General features: G+C 52.9%; 4 protein-coding genes across 4 annotated transcripts; 3 read left to right on the top strand and 1 right to left on the bottom strand.

Annotated features, from left to right (window-relative positions):
* Nucleotides 1-41: 41 nt before the first annotated feature.
* BDW70DRAFT_143595 (uncharacterized protein) lies at nt 42-1554 on the top strand. The gene is made up of 3 exons (XM_073738121.1): nt 42-205; nt 252-579; nt 661-1554. Exons 2-3 carry the CDS (start codon nt 444-446, stop codon nt 1479-1481), a joined length of 957 nt encoding a protein of 318 aa, XP_073592129.1. The 5' UTR covers nt 42-205; nt 252-443; the 3' UTR covers nt 1482-1554.
* A 789-nt stretch (nt 1555-2343) lies between these two features.
* BDW70DRAFT_163662 (uncharacterized protein) lies at nt 2344-6065 on the bottom strand (the record flags this gene model as incomplete). The annotated part of the gene is made up of 6 exons (XM_073741336.1): nt 2344-3296; nt 3346-4427; nt 4481-4662; nt 4719-5394; nt 5455-5853; nt 5914-6065. 6 exons carry the CDS (start codon nt 6063-6065, stop codon nt 2344-2346), a joined length of 3444 nt encoding a protein of 1147 aa, XP_073592128.1.
* Nucleotides 6066-7748: 1683 nt separating this feature from the next.
* BDW70DRAFT_113374 (putative proline oxidase Put1) lies at nt 7749-9630 on the top strand. The gene is made up of 2 exons (XM_073734599.1): nt 7749-8756; nt 8800-9630. The coding sequence occupies exons 1-2, from the start codon at nt 8209-8211 to the stop codon at nt 9623-9625; spliced, it is 1374 nt and encodes a 457-aa protein (XP_073592127.1). The 5' UTR covers nt 7749-8208; the 3' UTR covers nt 9626-9630.
* A 1562-nt stretch (nt 9631-11192) lies between these two features.
* treA (alpha,alpha-trehalase treA) lies at nt 11193-14951 on the top strand. Its single transcript, XM_073734600.1, has 4 exons — nt 11193-11415; nt 11472-13205; nt 13253-14721; nt 14774-14951. The coding sequence occupies exons 1-3, from the start codon at nt 11404-11406 to the stop codon at nt 14669-14671; spliced, it is 3165 nt and encodes a 1054-aa protein (XP_073592126.1). The 5' UTR covers nt 11193-11403; the 3' UTR covers nt 14672-14721; nt 14774-14951.
* The last annotated feature ends 846 nt before the right edge of the window (nt 14952-15797 follow it).

Genomic DNA, 15797 nt, shown 5'->3' with positions numbered 1-15797 from the left:
GACGTAACAGACACGGCAGTTCTGTCTATCTCGCCTTCGGACCGTAACAGAACAGAAACATACAATAAAATAAGATACAATTTGGGAGAAACTCAGTCGTGACTTGTGCAGTTTGCTTCGCCATACTATCGAACATGTCAACTGCCAAGGCCGTTCCAGCGAGATGTGAAATGAGCACCGGCTCATCCAATGAGTAACTCGTATAGTGAGGCTAAAGATGCACCGTGACTGCGCCGCTAAACTCAGTCCAGGAACCAAACACGAGCTCGATTTCAATTCAGTTCCAGGGTCAGGGTCCCTGGCGTACTTCGGGCGTTTGCAGCCGACAACCAGGCTGAGTCGCGCTGGGCTGGCTTCCACCTGCATCTTCCCCCCTGAGTTCCCAGTCTGCTGGTCTCGATTGAGCTTCAAACTGCGAGCCGCGAGCTGGGGACAGTTCAGAAATGCGTACACTGGTCCGACTCCTTCTCTGCACGGCGTTTGCGAGCACAGCGCTCGCACAGTCCCAAGGGGAAAGCGACGATTCTGATGGGGCATCCTACAGCGAATTCGAGTCCGACTCTTCAGACTCAACAACCGGTAACACCCACCTGTCTGCGGCGAGAAGCCCTATTTCGCCTTCATCACACCGTCTCTAACAAGCAACCATCATCTAACCAGGATATATCTACATTGAGCGCCCTACACAGGGCGAACTCGTGCCAACGGACGCCTTCACGCTAGAATGGTCCTACGACTTCGACTACACCGGCGACTTCACCGTCGAGCTGCTGCCGATGGGCGCAACAGCAATGGACAACAGCGTCTTCTCGACGACAGTGTTTGCACTTGACGGTTCCACCGTCCTACCGGGGAGCGTCCTGCCGTCTATACAACCGTCCCAGTCGGCCGCGTTCTCGGTCTGGGTCTACACGGATGATGAGTATGGTGGGTATGGGACGTATGTTGACCAGGTGCTTCTGAAGGGGGTCGCGACCGCGATAGAGGCGTCGACGACGGCCACCCATACGGTCGAGGTTGAGGCGACGCCGACGGCGGAAACGGTGGGTGAGGAGGGGATAGTTCAGACGCAGCAGTCGGACGGAGACGATGGGCTCTCAACCGGCGCAAAGGCAGGAATAGGGGTTGGAGTCGGGGCTGGCGCTCTCATCCTCGTAGCGATAATCGGCTTCTTCCTTTACCGCCGTCGAAGGCGGCCTGAGAACCAACCGTCTAAGACAATCCGCGAGATTTCCACAATTGGGCCGGGGTCTGTGTTTGCTGAATTTGCGAATGCAAATGCGAATGGAGGAGTCGCGGCAGTTTACACTGGGAATGCACATGCTTCGGAGTTGCATGCTGACAGTGATACGAGGCCTGCTAGTCTGCCTGTGCGTTCGCCGCTCTCCGATGCGGGCTCCAACTCGGTGTCTGGGATGGGGTCGGTATCTGCGAGGCATTCGGGGGAGAGGGAGAGGGAGAGGTACGAGCTGGGGGGTTGAGCTGGGTGATCAATAACGATTGCGCTTTTCGGTGAAGTAATGTGAGCACCTTGAGCGAGGATTAGCATATAGGATATACATGTATATAACTCTGGTAACCCATGAGAGGCATTGGGGGTTTCAGCCACGCTCCACAGGATTCAATAACTCGCCCTAATGAGAATGGCACATTGTAGTCTTCCCTGTCAATGATCGCAAGGCTGCAACTGCTCATCAGCGCTGGCTTACAACTATTGTTCTTCATCAAAGATGTTCCTCACAACTAGCTATTCACCTTTAAAGTTCCGAGATGCCATGAGAAGCGACTTGCCGGGATTTACATACAACTATAGCTCTAATGTTTTGCAATGTAGCTGCTAATGTCTTAATGCTTCTCGAACTCACCCTCGTTATGCACCAGCTGCAGAAAATGGTTAATAAATAACTTTCATTTCCCCGAACAGTGTCGGGAAGCATGTGTGTCTATATACATCCGCCCTCTGCTCTGCATCTGCTGAACGTCGCAGTAACCACTAAGCATTATGGCGATACTAGTCATAGACCTTCAGAATAAGAGAGGTCAAAAATCTTCGACTCAATTGAAAAACTGGCTATATATCAAATACCACCCAACTGGTTGGTGCTTTTGAGTGATGTAAGCCAGATGGTGTATTCCAAGGAGGTTATCAACCTCAATATGCCAAGATAATATTGGGTTGTTGATTAGCTATGTCCGTTCCCCTGTCAGCAAGCAAAATGCTGATTCCTACTCTTAACAGATATAACTTCCAATCAATACAATATAAGGAAACCAACAAAACCAAAGCCTCGATGCTGAACCAAAAATGACCTGAATTTCTCTATCCGATTGTAAACCCAGAATCTACACACACCCACAAACCGGACTGACAACCTCACCATCTCTGACACACCCACACGTATTCGACCCAGGCACCAGCATCCCATGGCACCCCGACAAACAGCAGCGGTAATACCCATCCGCGCACTGTGGGCAGTCTTCGTAGGTGGAACAGCGGCCTCCCCAAGTTGGGGCTGGGTCCGGGTCACTGGTGCTGGTTGTTGAAGATACGTTGGAGGTTGCTGATGGTTCGGTGCTTGAAGGTTCCGTGGGCTCTGGAGGGGGAGGCGCTGGTGGTTCTGTGGATGTTGGCTCACTGGTAGATGTAGATGGTGTTGTGGATGAGGACGTCGTAGGTTCTGCTGTCTCACTGCTTGTATCCGTACTCGTGCTCGTAGTATCAGTTATAACGTCGGTCGTAGATGTAGTACTCCCTGCGTCTTGGGAGCTGGTCGTAGTCGGCCGAGTACCCCCGCCAAATTTCGACACCTTCCCGATGTCATTCGGCCTGTCAAGCGGACAGACATGGCTCAGTATAGCCGTAGAGGTAGCCGGGATCCCACTACAGGCCGTCTCCACTGTACATGTCGTTGAGAAGCACGTCGTTGTGACGGGATTTGTGTCCGTTGCGCAGAGGACAGCACAGTTCGTAAGCTGTGTGGCTTCGCAGGAAGATGGCTCGGTCCTGGTAGATGGCCCGATGGATGTTGAAGAGGGCGGAGGGGTTATGGTTGGATTTGTCGTACCGGATATAGCCCCGTTTATGTCTGCGCTCAATGCATCCGACAGGCTCGTCAGGTCGTTTAGAGGGCCAGTTAGGGAGCTCGAACCACTCGCGCCGCCGCCGATAATTTCAGAAATCGTAGAGAGTAGACCTCCGAATGCAGAGGAGATTCCGCTAACTGTGCCGCCAAAGATGGACCATAGACCAGAGCCTGGTCCGGAAATGCTCAGGCCACTGCCGAAGTCGTTTGTGTCTGGTAAGAGTCAGCAAGTGTTTGATAAAGTTTGGCTGGTGTTGCTTACCATTCTGTGCGTCTTCCACCTTTTCCAACGCCGCCGTAGCCTTTGCAGTATCTGCAGTGCTAGAAGAGAACGCAACGATGGCGGCAGAGACATCACCCAGCTCAGAAAGGAGAGCCTGCGCTGAGCTCACGGCTTCATCAGTTGATAGAGAGGTGATTGGAACGACAGCACCATCTGAGTTCGTAGTGCCGGTGATTATTGTCGTTATTGGCCCAGAACCACTCGGATCATCAATAGTGCTTGTAACCGTCGTAATCGGCGGAGCCGGCCAGGGAAAGGCCGTGGGGAACGGTGATGATGAAGGAGTTACCGGAGGGAGCGTGCTAGAACTTGGCGGCACAAGAGCAGGCGGTGCAGTAGGGAATGGAAGGGGAGGAAATCCAGGTAGAGGCGTGGTTGTTGCCGTTGGGACTGGATCCCATGCGATGCCTCCAGGGCCAACGACGAACGTTGTAGTATCCCCATCAACGTCCGTTGTTATAGTGCTCAATGTAGTCAATGACGTGAATTGGGTCAGGGTCGTCGGGGTGAAGGTGATCTCAATTCTGGAAGAGCCTTGTGTTGCTGTCCATGTTATGACGGTGCTAGATCCTAGAGGTGATGGTAGGCCTGATGAGGAGCCTAGGAGGCCTGATGTTGGACTTGGAAATGTTGTAGTCTCGCCACCGGTTGATGGACCTGGGCCACCCCCTGTTGCACCGGCATCTGTAGGGGTGGGTGTTGGGCTTGTTGACGGTACAAGACTCGTCAGACTGCCCGCTGATGGCTCGTCAGTCGAGGATGCATCCTGCGTGTGCGGTATCACAGTGATTGTCAGGTCGTCAACAACGATACTCGTAGATAGGGACGCCGGGCCTGTCCAAACGGTCTTTGTGCCAATCACAACCAATGCAGGCGCCAGGGTCAGTGGCTCTCCGTTGCCATCCATGATGGTGGTCGGCGTACGGCCGATGATATACGTGGTGCCTTCCATGACAAAGTCCAAGTCGTGAGTAGGTAATACAGGCACTTTCCCAGACTGATCAGGACTCTGGCCTGGAGATTCGTTGGGTAAGATTTGTGTCAATGTTGAGTTGACGCATCTGTGGATGGTCAGCATGTTTTGTGCTGTGTGAGAGAGACAGAGCAGATTTACCGGTACTCCGACGGAAGATAGCAGTCTTCGCCACAGGGGAACGTCGCGTTACCCTCTAGAACGGGACATAACTTGCTCTCAAAGCAGGTATACTGTGATTCAACGTAGCAATCCGCTCCACAGGGCAGTGTCCGTAAACCGTCAAGTATAGGGCAAAGGATACCGTTGGCGAAGCAATTGTACTATCGCCATAATCAGCGTCGGCATAAGCCTCAAAGTATATTGCAATCACTCTTACCTTCGGCTTCCAGTACGACTCGCCTCCACAGACAAGTAAGTCCGGCCGCTGGACCGGGTAATCGGCCATGTCAAGATGCCTATCCTCGCCGTCGCCGAAAAGCAATGGATCCCAGTAATCATGATACAGCCGTCCCATGGGATACCCCTCACCCTCTTCATCTTCCGGGTCCTCGATATCTTCCGCCTGGTAAAAGAACCTAGCGCCTCGCCGCGTAGCGTTAACCTCTGCTTCGGGGTCATATTGATACAGCCCCTTCCCCCTCCAGCCATCCAGCAACGGATCATTATTATCCAGTGCTTCGTACGAGAAGACAGTCGGCTCGATCCCGGGCAGGATCTCAGCAAGGTACTCCTTCAGCCGCTCGATGTAGTCGTCATACAACAGACCCTCACCGTAGTCGACGATGCCATTGACTTCTACCCCTTGCTCCACTGCGTCTTCAAGCTCGTCTACAGGCGAAACGATGATGATTGATGGGTTTGTGTCGGGGGTGAAGAAGTGCAAGTTGTCGGTGAGGGCGACGTACTCGCGAAATATCAGGTCACCGTCATCGTCGTACACTTCGCCCATCAGGTCATCTCCGGTATCCAGGAACCTGATTACAATGTCCTCGAATCGCTCACGAGCTGCCGCGTTGTTGGCGTAGTCAGAGTCGAGGAAGGAGATGTTTTCGCTGCGTATATTAGCTGATCGTCGGGGTTAGGGCACCGGATGATAGGGAAGGTCCACATACAAAAAATGGGCAAAGTATACAGCCCTTCTCGACGCAATCAGAAGAGCCGTGCACCCGCACAGTCCATCCAACACAATCTCTACGGGCTCATCCCCCAATACCTCGAATTGTGCTGAGTTTCCGGGGTTAAGGCTGTAGTCATACACGGTGAGTGCATTGTTGTTTGCATAGTTGTCGACGCGGTCGATCAGGTACTCTTCCATTGCCTCATTGTCAGCCGGGTAGACAAACTGACGCCTGGATAAATTTGGCTTTGATTTTGCAGTTTCGCGGGTAGTTATGGGGACTTTCGGCTTTGGTTGACGCTTTGCCAACCGTGGGATATCAGGCTGCCTAGGCTGTTTGCATTTTCCACGGCAGTAACGGTACGGCGTTGTCGCCCGGCGGGTAAAAGGGTTGCTGTGCTGTATGGTTAGCAGGTATCCACAACGAATGTAGAATACTTCGACTGAGTCGTACCTCTCAAGACTAGCACCGATACCGTTGACGCTGACCGTCTGCACGCTGTCCACATACGTGAACCTGCCATGCTTGTTAATGAGAGGCTCCCTGCATAGGCTAAAAGGCAGAGAGCTCAGAAGAACAACGATTGTAAAGACGGGCAAGATCATATTGCGACGCTTGCTGAGTGCATCCTGTAACTCCAAAGACAGACTGCAACTCTCATATTTATACTCATGTCTACACTACTCTACGACACCGCCAGATCAACAGGCACGTCAAACGCACTCCGCATCCCTGCATAGAATGTTGGTCTATACTGAAGACCCTGAAGCCTGCGCGTTGCATTTGGGTCCTTCGGGATGACCGATCCTTGTATCCATCTAGAGGATCAGGCCAGACCCATTAGCCAGTTTGGTGTCGGTGAGTGATAAGACCAGGATCTTCCTTGCGATTTATTGGCTACAGTAATATAGTAGTGGCAGCTAAACTTGGGCTAAGGCAATTCTTGAAGTACAGAAGCCGCCCATGATACCTGGACATCGGTCAGCCGCGCGACGATATCCCAGTGTGCCCTGCATAAATGAAGTTTTCGGAACATCGTGCCCTGCCCAGCCCTACATACAAGTTTCCAGGGTGTGTTCTAGCGAGCCGTGGCTCGCTCCAATGAAAACGCCCTAATACAACCTCTTAATTTTCTTCACAGCCGTTCCACAGCCAATCCTCGTCATGATACGGCTCGGCTATTGTTTCCCCAAAATGCTGCCGAGCTTCAGCCGCACCTTGGCCGTATATGAAATAATCAGGCATTGTAGGGCTGAATTACTTGAACTCGTCTCGGCCGACGCCTATTCTGCGTGACTGCTTGGCATCTTATTCGGGATACGTTATGATCTGAAGCTGGAGTGTCACAGATATTAAGGATGTCACCGTATGATTCGAGTGCATAAACTGTTTTTCCCCTAGGGCTTCTAAGAGAGATATTTTCTTCAGCTAGACAGTCCTATGCCTTTCCGGGTCGTGTTAGAATAAGCCAGGGTGTCGCCCCTACACCGCCACGCGCGACTATATCGCGCCGAAAGAACACCATGCAAGAAGCCCGGCATCCATATTTTCACAAGAGACAGATTCTTAGTCCGGCTTGGACGGCAGCTTGCTTCGTATTGAGCGAGGATTAACTTAAAGGTCGATGAGGAAGTGAACGGATTCGGCTATAACTACAGTTGAGATGCTCGCGTTCCCGCTTACAAGGCGGTTGTCCTGAAAACTCCAATATAGAGAAGGGGCTCCCGTCAGAAAGGAAAAAGGGGGGGTCTGTTTGCCTGGCAGGACGGTGGGGGTCCGGGCAACCAGCGGCGGCTCCTTCTGAAAACTGATTACACACCCTAACATGCCATCTGGGTTAGGAAAGGCCAAACAGTGCTACGACGAGGGGCATGAGCTCCACGGTTAACGAGGGTTCTTCTCATTACAACGGCGATCGCCCCAAACAATGGGGGCCATTGACCGACCAGAAGCAGGACGTAACATCTTAGGTCTTCAATCTGGTTGAAGCTAGGAGAGCGTCTTCAAACGAATTGACGCAGCAGCAAAGCTGGCCAGCAATTCGACGGCATTGGCGTGCATCACGTTTCAAGGGATCCTCGTGGAGGTGTGGTTGGGGTTATGAGGGGCTTTCTTAGACATGAAATTCTCAGGGGAATGTTCGGCTTGGTAGCACGTGGTTCGCTCCTGCCTTAGTTGGCAAATTTTGCACAGAATCATAGGGCTTGAGCGCCGCAGCGAACATGGTTAGAAACACGTTGGCAAAGGCGACAATTGGCGGGGTGAAGCATTTGAGGGGCGAAAAGGAGTAACAAACGCAGGTAAATCGCGGTGACGCATCGTCGGAGTCAGAGAAATAATGCTAGAGAGAATGGCGGAGCTTAGAGGAACATAGTTCATCTGCCGGGCTGAGGGAGACCATCTCCAACCTCTGGAAACCAGCAGCTCGCAGAATATTGTAGAAACGGGTACGAGGGCACTATTTTCAGAGGCAATGATTGCCGGGGCAGTGATTGGAGGGAAAGTATGAAGAAGATGATCATTCTTGAAGTGTGCAAGTGCTGCGATCACCGGGCAACCGGGCCGGCCTCTGGATACTCCAAAGATAAGTGTTTGCTAAGGTCAGGCAACCAGATCGGGATCGGTATCGCGGGGTACGCAGTGGCTGCAGGGTAAGGTTGTTTGTCGTGGCTTAGCAATTGAACCCCTCATTTGGAGATACTTAAGCAACGTGACATCGTCGTGTTGTAGCCTGCGACAACCCGCACAATGCACTCCAAGATCCTCTGGTCGAGGAGCCCAACAATATTCTGTATCCAGCTCAGGCGCTCCTCTAGCTCCTCAACTACACATCATGGCTTTCAACAGCGTTCGGCTACCGTCAAAAAGTCGCCGTTGGCGGTCTTGCCGACGAAAAGCCTCATCTATTCCGTGCTTTTCACTTCCATAATGTCGTCGCCCCTACTAGTGCCCTGCCTGGGATTGCTCAAGTATGTGATTGAGTCAAAGTCATCGTTGATTCATCCGTCCAGAAATCCACTCATGCGCTACTTTCTGCGCAAGACGATTTACAACCACTTTTGCGCTGGGGAAAACGAGGCGGAGGTTCGTCGCTCGGTCCAGAAGATGAAATCCCTTGGCTATAAGGGGGTGACTCTGGGATACGCCCGCGAATCGGTTGTGCAGATTGACGTCAAGGACCCGGCCACATCTGAAGCTGCAAAACAAGAAGCGATAGATAGCGCCGTGGATGAATGGAAGGAAGGGAACCTGCGCACACTTAGGATGATAGGAATCGGCGACTGTATGAATGTAAAGTACGTACCGCATGTGCCTCCATAGCCAAAACTAACATGTTAGATTCACCGGGGCGGGCCCAGTTGCTGTTGAAGCTCTCACACGAGGAGATCACATTCCACCGCCGCGAATGCACGAAGCGATCTTGGAGATCTGTGCGACAGCTGCAGCGCAGGGATCCCGCCTGTGGATTGACGCGGAGCAACAGATCTTCCAACAGACCATTGACAACTGGACTATCGATCTGATGAGGCAGTTCAATCGTCAAGGCAAAGTGGTCGTCTTCAACACCATCCAGGCGTATCTCAAGGCGTCAACAGAGAATGTCAGCCGCCATCTCTCTCTTGCACATGTAGAAGGATGGGCGCTCGGGATCAAGCTGGTTCGAGGAGCGTACATCGCCCATGATTATCGCTCGCGGATCCACGACACCAAAGCCGAGACGGACGCCAACTACAACCACATTGTGCAGTCCTTGCTCACGCGACAATACCCCACCGGCGATTCAGTGGCCCCGCACCAGTTCCCCAAAACTCAGTTGTTTGTCGCTTCGCATAACGCGCAGAGCGTGCGGCAGGCCTATTCGCTGGCACGGTACCGGCTGCAAAACAGGCTCCCAACGATTCCTATTGATATTGTGCAGCTTCAGGGCATGGCAGACGAGCTAAGCTGCGAGATATTGGCATATAACTCAAGCGATGGCAGCGGCAAGGGTCAGAAGGCTGCTCTGCCAGGCGGGTTCAAGTGTCTTGCGTGGGGGTCACTGGAAGAATGTCTTCACTTCCTCCTGCGTAGAGCGATTGAAAACCAGTCTGCCATGGAACGAACACGGGACACGGCCGTTGCATTGCGGAGGGAGGCATGGAGGCGTATTGGGTGGTCTGCATGAGGTGCACGGATCATAAGTATACTAGCCAGAAGAAGCCGATATGCATTACTCCGCAAATCATATCATGCCAACAATGAGACTGAACCTCGTGACAATGTAACGTCTGGGGGAACTCAAGCGATGCCTTTCCATTTTTAAAGAATAAACTTGTCATGCCAGGTGGTTCGTGGAATCTCTGCGTCACTGCGCCATCACAGCATTGGTCAGCAACTCTGGCGCAGACTCGCACTGATCTCCGCATAGTCGGGGCCGCGCTTCTCCAAGACAGCTTCCTGCTCAAGAGCCCCTTAATTCCAGCACGTAAACCTAATCCCGTCCAAGTGTTTCATTGTCCACTCCTGCATCGTCGACAGCGCGTCTAACTATCACGACGCTAGGGATTCCTTTTTCTCGCGTATGTGAAGTAACTCGATGAGTGCCTGCATGTTGGCGGGCTAGACTTGTGTAGCAATCTCCGTGAAAGACGGATATTCTCTATCAACCCCGTAGATATTGTCTTCGAAATTGGTATAAAAGCAAAGCCCAATGGCGGAGATTGCCGTAGCAAGGCTGGAACACGGCGACAGACAGAAATGGCTTCCGCATTTCAGGACGCCGATGTAAATCTGGTTAGCCAACCGGGAGTCATGATATATTCAAGTAGACGAATGAGTTCAATGATACATGCTTGCTCCTCAAGACTGAGGTTAGGAACAAGTGTTGGTGGTTCCCGTCAAGGCGGTCATGGAGGACGACTGCGTGCGGCCTGCTGCCTGAACCATGAGGCTGCAATTTCTGTCTCTCCCAGCCGATCTCCAGTTTGCTGTGATTGTGAACGGCAACTCTTCGTCTCGGCATCTCCATCTTCTCGTTTCCGTAGTCTCCCATTCATCGGACCGTATTTTGCGTTTTATTGCACCCCATTTCTTCGTGCTAGCCCTTTTTGCCTTTTATGCTTCGGCATTCGGCCAGTGTCGCAGTGGTCTTTCACAAATTCAGTAAAGCTACGGTCTTTCTGATTGCGGCTTGTGACAAGACCTCCCGTCTCAAAAGAAGTTCGAACTATGGAACACTGGGTGACATACACAGCGGAGGGGTTCATATACTAATGGTATGTCGAATTATCATCGTCTGCCCCCTTTCGTCGGGCAAATTCTGGAGACCCCGGTGCTTTGTCCCATTCCCGACCGAGTGAGCCGACTTCGGGCGTCGCTGAATTACCGGGCTAATTGTGGGACGATGCTCTCTAATAGTCTTTTCCACGAGCATCCACTTGTTCATCACCAGACCAGACGCAGTGTCCCTTTGTGAGGACCCGCAAACGTCGGAAAGTATACCACGCGTCAAGTTGCGCCGGAAGCAACCGTCCGCTGGCATTGCAACGTCAATGGCGGCCGGGAGCTGGACTGGTTACGAACTGGGCACTCCCGCGTGGCTGTTCCTTGAACTTTCCTTCCAATCATGAACCGGCCTTCATCCTCCGTGGCTGAGATTCCCCGCTGCCAAAAGAATGGTCCAGAAGAATCAAAAAGTCAAACGTCATTTCGGGAATGTGAGTCAGGATGTGAGGTCGCATCGGATTACCGGCTTCTCCAGGCTTTGCGGGGGTCTGGGGTCTGGGCGTCCGTCAGCGCCGAGAGATCATCTTTCTGCCTGCTCATCTTGGATATGTGGTTAGCACAGCCATGAGCTTGGCTGCAACGTGCGAAAATTATTTATTCTCGTAGTTTCGTCGACTATCCCACGGCACCTGAAGGTTCCTTTCTTGATCCTTTCTGTGGGTTCAGAAAGCGTTCAAAATGCGCTTCAAGGTGAGACTTGGCAAACGCCCCATGTTATCGCTCGGACTAATAGCAAATTCTATCAGTCTGTCTTTACATTGCTACCTTTGCTGGCCCAGCTCCCTAGCGGAGGGGCGAGCCTTCCAGATCATTACGGGCGCATTGAGAACTGTGTGAGGAACCATGACGGAATTCACAAGTTCAGGCACTCCAACAACACCTACCAGTCCATGTTTCCAGGGGTAACGTGGGACGAGGACCAGTGGGTTCTGACGACTAGCTCTCTCGACCAAGGTCATTACCAGTCTCGCGGTTCAGTCGCGAATGGCTACATCGGCATCAGTGTGTCCAGCGTCGGCCCGTTCTTCGAACTCGATCTGCCAGTCGCTGGTGATGTGATCAACGGCTGGCCGCTCTATTCGCGACGGCAGTCGTTTGCTACTATTTCTGGTTTCTTCGACATACAGGCAGAAACGAACGGATCAAACTTCCCGTGGATGAACCAATACGGCGGTGAAAGCGTGATTAGCGGCGTACCTCACTGGAGTGGTCTCATCCTGGACCTAGGCGACGACGACTATCTTGATTCAACTGTGGATAATGCGACGCTTAGCGATTTCCAGTCCAGCTATGACTTCAAAGCGGGTGTCTTAACGTGGTCGTATACCTGGACTCCAGCCGGCGACAAAGGATCCTATGCAATCACGTATCGACTGTTCGCAAACAAATTGAATGTCAACCAAGCTGTGGTAGATATGGAGATAACACCTTCGCAGGATGGTCACGCGACAATCGTTAACGTATTGGACGGATACTCCGCTGTTCGGACAGACTTTGTGGAGTCCCGGGAAGATGACGGCGCTATATATTCTGCGGTCCGACCGTGGGGTATCCCTGATGTCTCAGCTTACTTCTATGCAAACATCACTGGCTCGAAGCATGTCGATTTGACGTCTCGCAGACTCATTCATGGTAAGCCCTATGTGAGCGCCAACGAGTCCTCCATCGCACAGGCGGCCGATGTCAATTTTGTGGCCAATGAGAAAGTTCGCATCACCAAATTCGTCGGTGCTGCGTCGACGGATGCCTTCCCAGACCCTCAGGCAACGGCCAAGCGCGCAGTGTCGGAAGCCTTGAATGCTGGTTACCAGCGTTCTCTGCGCTCCCATGTCCAAGAGTGGGCTAGTATCATGCATGAGGACTCGGTCGATCGCTACGTCAACCCTACCACCGGAAAGCTCCCCGACGATGACAACATCATTAACTCAGCCATTATTGCCGTTGCAAATACCTACTACCTGCTGCAAAACACAGTCGGCAAAAATGCTATCCGAGCAGCACAAGATGCACCACTCAACGTCAACAGCTTTTCCGTAGGCGGCCTGGTTTCTGACTCGTATGCTGGATTGGTCTTCTGGGATGCCGACGTCTGGATGCAACCCGGACTCGTCGCCTCCCATCCGGAGGCTGCCCAAGCTGTCACGAACTACCGGACGAAGTTGTACCCTCAGGCGAAGAAGAACATCGAGACGACATACACCGGCTCCAAAAACGCGACTTACATTGACCCATCTGCTGCGATTTACCCGTGGACAAGCGGCCGCTTCGGTAACTGCACGGGCACCGGAGCTTGCTGGGATTACCAGTACCACTTAAATGGCGACATTGGACTGTCTCTGATATATCAATGGGTGGTGAGCGGCGATACCAACACCTTCCGTGAGAAGCACTTTCCGATCTACGATTCAGTCGCCGCGCTCTACGGCAGCATCGTGGAACGAAATGGAAGTTACTGGACTCTGACAAATATGACGGATCCTGTAAGTTTTACGGCTTTGCAATGCATCTGCGCCACTAACCATTGTAGGACGAGTATGCGAACCACATCGACGCTGGTGGGTTTACTATGCCGATGATTTCCGAAACGCTCGAATACGCCAATCAGTTCCGGCAGCAATTCGGCCTTGAGCCTAACGAGACGTGGTCCGAAATTTCGGAGAATGTCCTGGTGCTCCGAGAGAATGGAGTGACGCTCGAATACACGACCATGAACGGAACTGCAGCAGTGAAGCAGGCTGATATCGTGCTCGTCACTTATCCTTTGGTCTATGACAACTACACTGCCGAAACCGCCCTTACTGATCTGGACTACTATGCAAACCGACAGTCCGCTGATGGCCCGGCGATGACCTGGGCCATCTTTTCCATTGCCGCTGGTGCCGTTTCGCCCTCGGGATGCTCGGCGTACACCTACCACCAGTACTCGTACGCCCCCTATGCACGGGCGCCATTCTTCCAACTATCCGAGCAGATGCTGGATAACGCCAGCATAAACGGCGGCACCCACCCGGCTTACCCGTTCCTGACCGGTCATGGAGGCGCCAATCAAGTCGTCCTCTTCGGTTATCTAGGTCTTCGGTTACTTCCCGATGATGCCATCCACATTGAACCGAACCTGCCACCGCAGATTCCCTACGTGAAGTACCGAACCTTCTACTGGCGCGGATGGCCCATCTCGGCCCAGTCCAACTACACGCATACCGTGATCCAGCGTGCACAGAGCCCACCGCTGGACACGGCCGACCGCCGGTTTGCAAACGCCTCCATCCCGGTGTTTGTTGGCTTAGCCGATAACGCAACGTTGCACCACCTTCCCCCCCACGGACCCCTGACTGTCCGCAACCGAGAGATCGGCACAATTAACACGGTCGAGAACAACCTTATCCAGTGCAGCCCGGTCTCTTCAACCGACGCGTTTGAGCAAGGCCAGTTCCCGATCTCACTTGTCGATGGCGCCACCTCGACGCGCTGGCAGCCCAGCTCATCCAATGCTAGTGCGGTCACTGTCAACCTCGGCTCTACAACTGGTCGGTCAGTCCAAACCGTGGCGTCTGGATTCCACTTCGATTGGGCGGCCGCACCGCCCGTCAACGCAAGCGTGATCTTCCACGATACCCCCCTGTCGGATCCTGTGGCGGCATTGAGCTCTCCGGGACCTCATGTTCGGATTGTGGCGAACCTGACGAATATCGAGCAGTCGGGACCGTACGACCCAGAGGCCACGGATCTTAATGAAATCAAGATTCCCGTTGGGAATACTACGAGGATCGAGTTTGCTCAGGAGGTTCCGGTTGGGCGGTACGCGACATTGGTAATCTCAGGGAACCAGGCCCTGGCCCAGGCGGACGGAGAAGATCACGTGGGCGCGACCGTGGCCGAGTGGGCGATCCTCGGCCCAAAGTCGGGCAGCCCGCGAGGCCGGATCCAACCTGTGCCTCTACTGTAATGTAAGATATGATGTAGAGTAGTATGAGGCAGTCTAGCATAGAATCTGAGGTATACCCTAGATCACTTTCTTCTACGGATTTTCTAACCTTATCGTGAATAGAGTTGTGGCGTACTGCGTGCTGTGACTCGTTTGAGTCATGTGACTTTATCCGGCCGACTGGGGTGACTCGACGTTATTCATCCTGCGGTCCACTACGGGCTAACAACCCGAACTTCAAATACGGAGTACGTCGAAATACGCTGATCTCAAACAGACCCGAAGCAGAAGGGTCGAATTATCAAGCATTTCTGAACTTCGCGACGAAGCTGATTGAGCGCTCGGCCACCGTAATTTCAGGGCAGGCCTGGCTTCCCCAGTTTTGTATCGATCAGATTAATTCCTAATTCCGAGCCTGGGTCTCCTCGATGTCGATCAGTATCAGAGTCTACTCAGAGTACTCGTCGAGACTGGTCGTATATCCTCCAATAAGCCTACAATGTCTGAGCACAGCAGTCGGCAGTAAACAAAGAGAACTGCCGATCTCTCCTGTTATTTCGCTAAGGCGGTCAAACTTGGCAGGCTGCGGTCTCTAGTATGTGCTATTCTGGGATTGTAGAGTCGGACAGCGACCGCGATTATTGTACGATGGACAGACCAAATGATGGCTATTGGCTGATGTTCTGTTTGCAGGCAGGCTTTCTTGTGCCGTCACACAATCACACTGCTGTGGCCCAATGATAGTGGCACAGCCCCATACGAGTCGGCTGATGCCAAGCCTTGCAAGGCCCAGCTTCCAGTTTCTGTGGGGACTCCAAAAGTTTCCTCCCAGCTCGCTGCTATTACCAAGCACTCTGGTCGAGACCTATACAACTTTGCACCGTCGACCTCAATTCCAGGTCCCCAACCACTCATCAGACCACAATTACTGATAGCCAAGCAGATCGCCTGCTCGGCACCACCTGCTTAACCCTGAACAAGACATCGCCCCGAGCCTTGCTCTGGCGTTTCTGCTGGACGACGGTGACGTACGTAGGTACTAGCTTTGCGGGTGGGAGGTCTTGGATTCGTGGAGAAGCTCAGCAACGGCGTCGATTCGATTCGTACGCGCCTTCCAGACCTCGCTGCTGAACTAAGCTGAGGGGCT

Source organism: Aspergillus foveolatus (genome assembly GCF_047715535.1).
Source record: "Aspergillus foveolatus strain CBS 279.81 unplaced genomic scaffold BDW70scaffold_75, whole genome shotgun sequence".
NCBI classification, from domain to species: Eukaryota; Fungi; Ascomycota; class Eurotiomycetes; order Eurotiales; family Aspergillaceae; genus Aspergillus; species Aspergillus foveolatus.
This window is presented reverse-complemented; position numbering and strand designations above follow the sequence as displayed.

What these genes read in the sequence shown, in the direction of transcription:
- treA (XM_073734600.1), top strand. An exon ending in TGACAAATATGACGGATCCT is followed by an intron (nt 13,206 to 13,252) that starts GTAAGTTTTACG and finishes TAACCATTGTAG; the next exon opens with GACGAGTATGCGAACCACAT.
- BDW70DRAFT_143595 (XM_073738121.1), top strand. Translation starts at nt 444, where the DNA reads ATGCGTACACTGGTCCGACTCCTTCTCTGCACGGCGTTTGCGAGCACA. An exon ending in CTCTTCAGACTCAACAACCG is followed by an intron (nt 580 to 660) that starts GTAACACCCACC and finishes TCATCTAACCAG; the next exon opens with GATATATCTACATTGAGCGC.
- BDW70DRAFT_113374 (XM_073734599.1), top strand. Translation starts at nt 8,209, where the DNA reads ATGCACTCCAAGATCCTCTGGTCGAGGAGCCCAACAATATTCTGTATC. An exon ending in GGCGACTGTATGAATGTAAA is followed by an intron (nt 8,757 to 8,799) that starts GTACGTACCGCA and finishes CTAACATGTTAG; the next exon opens with ATTCACCGGGGCGGGCCCAG.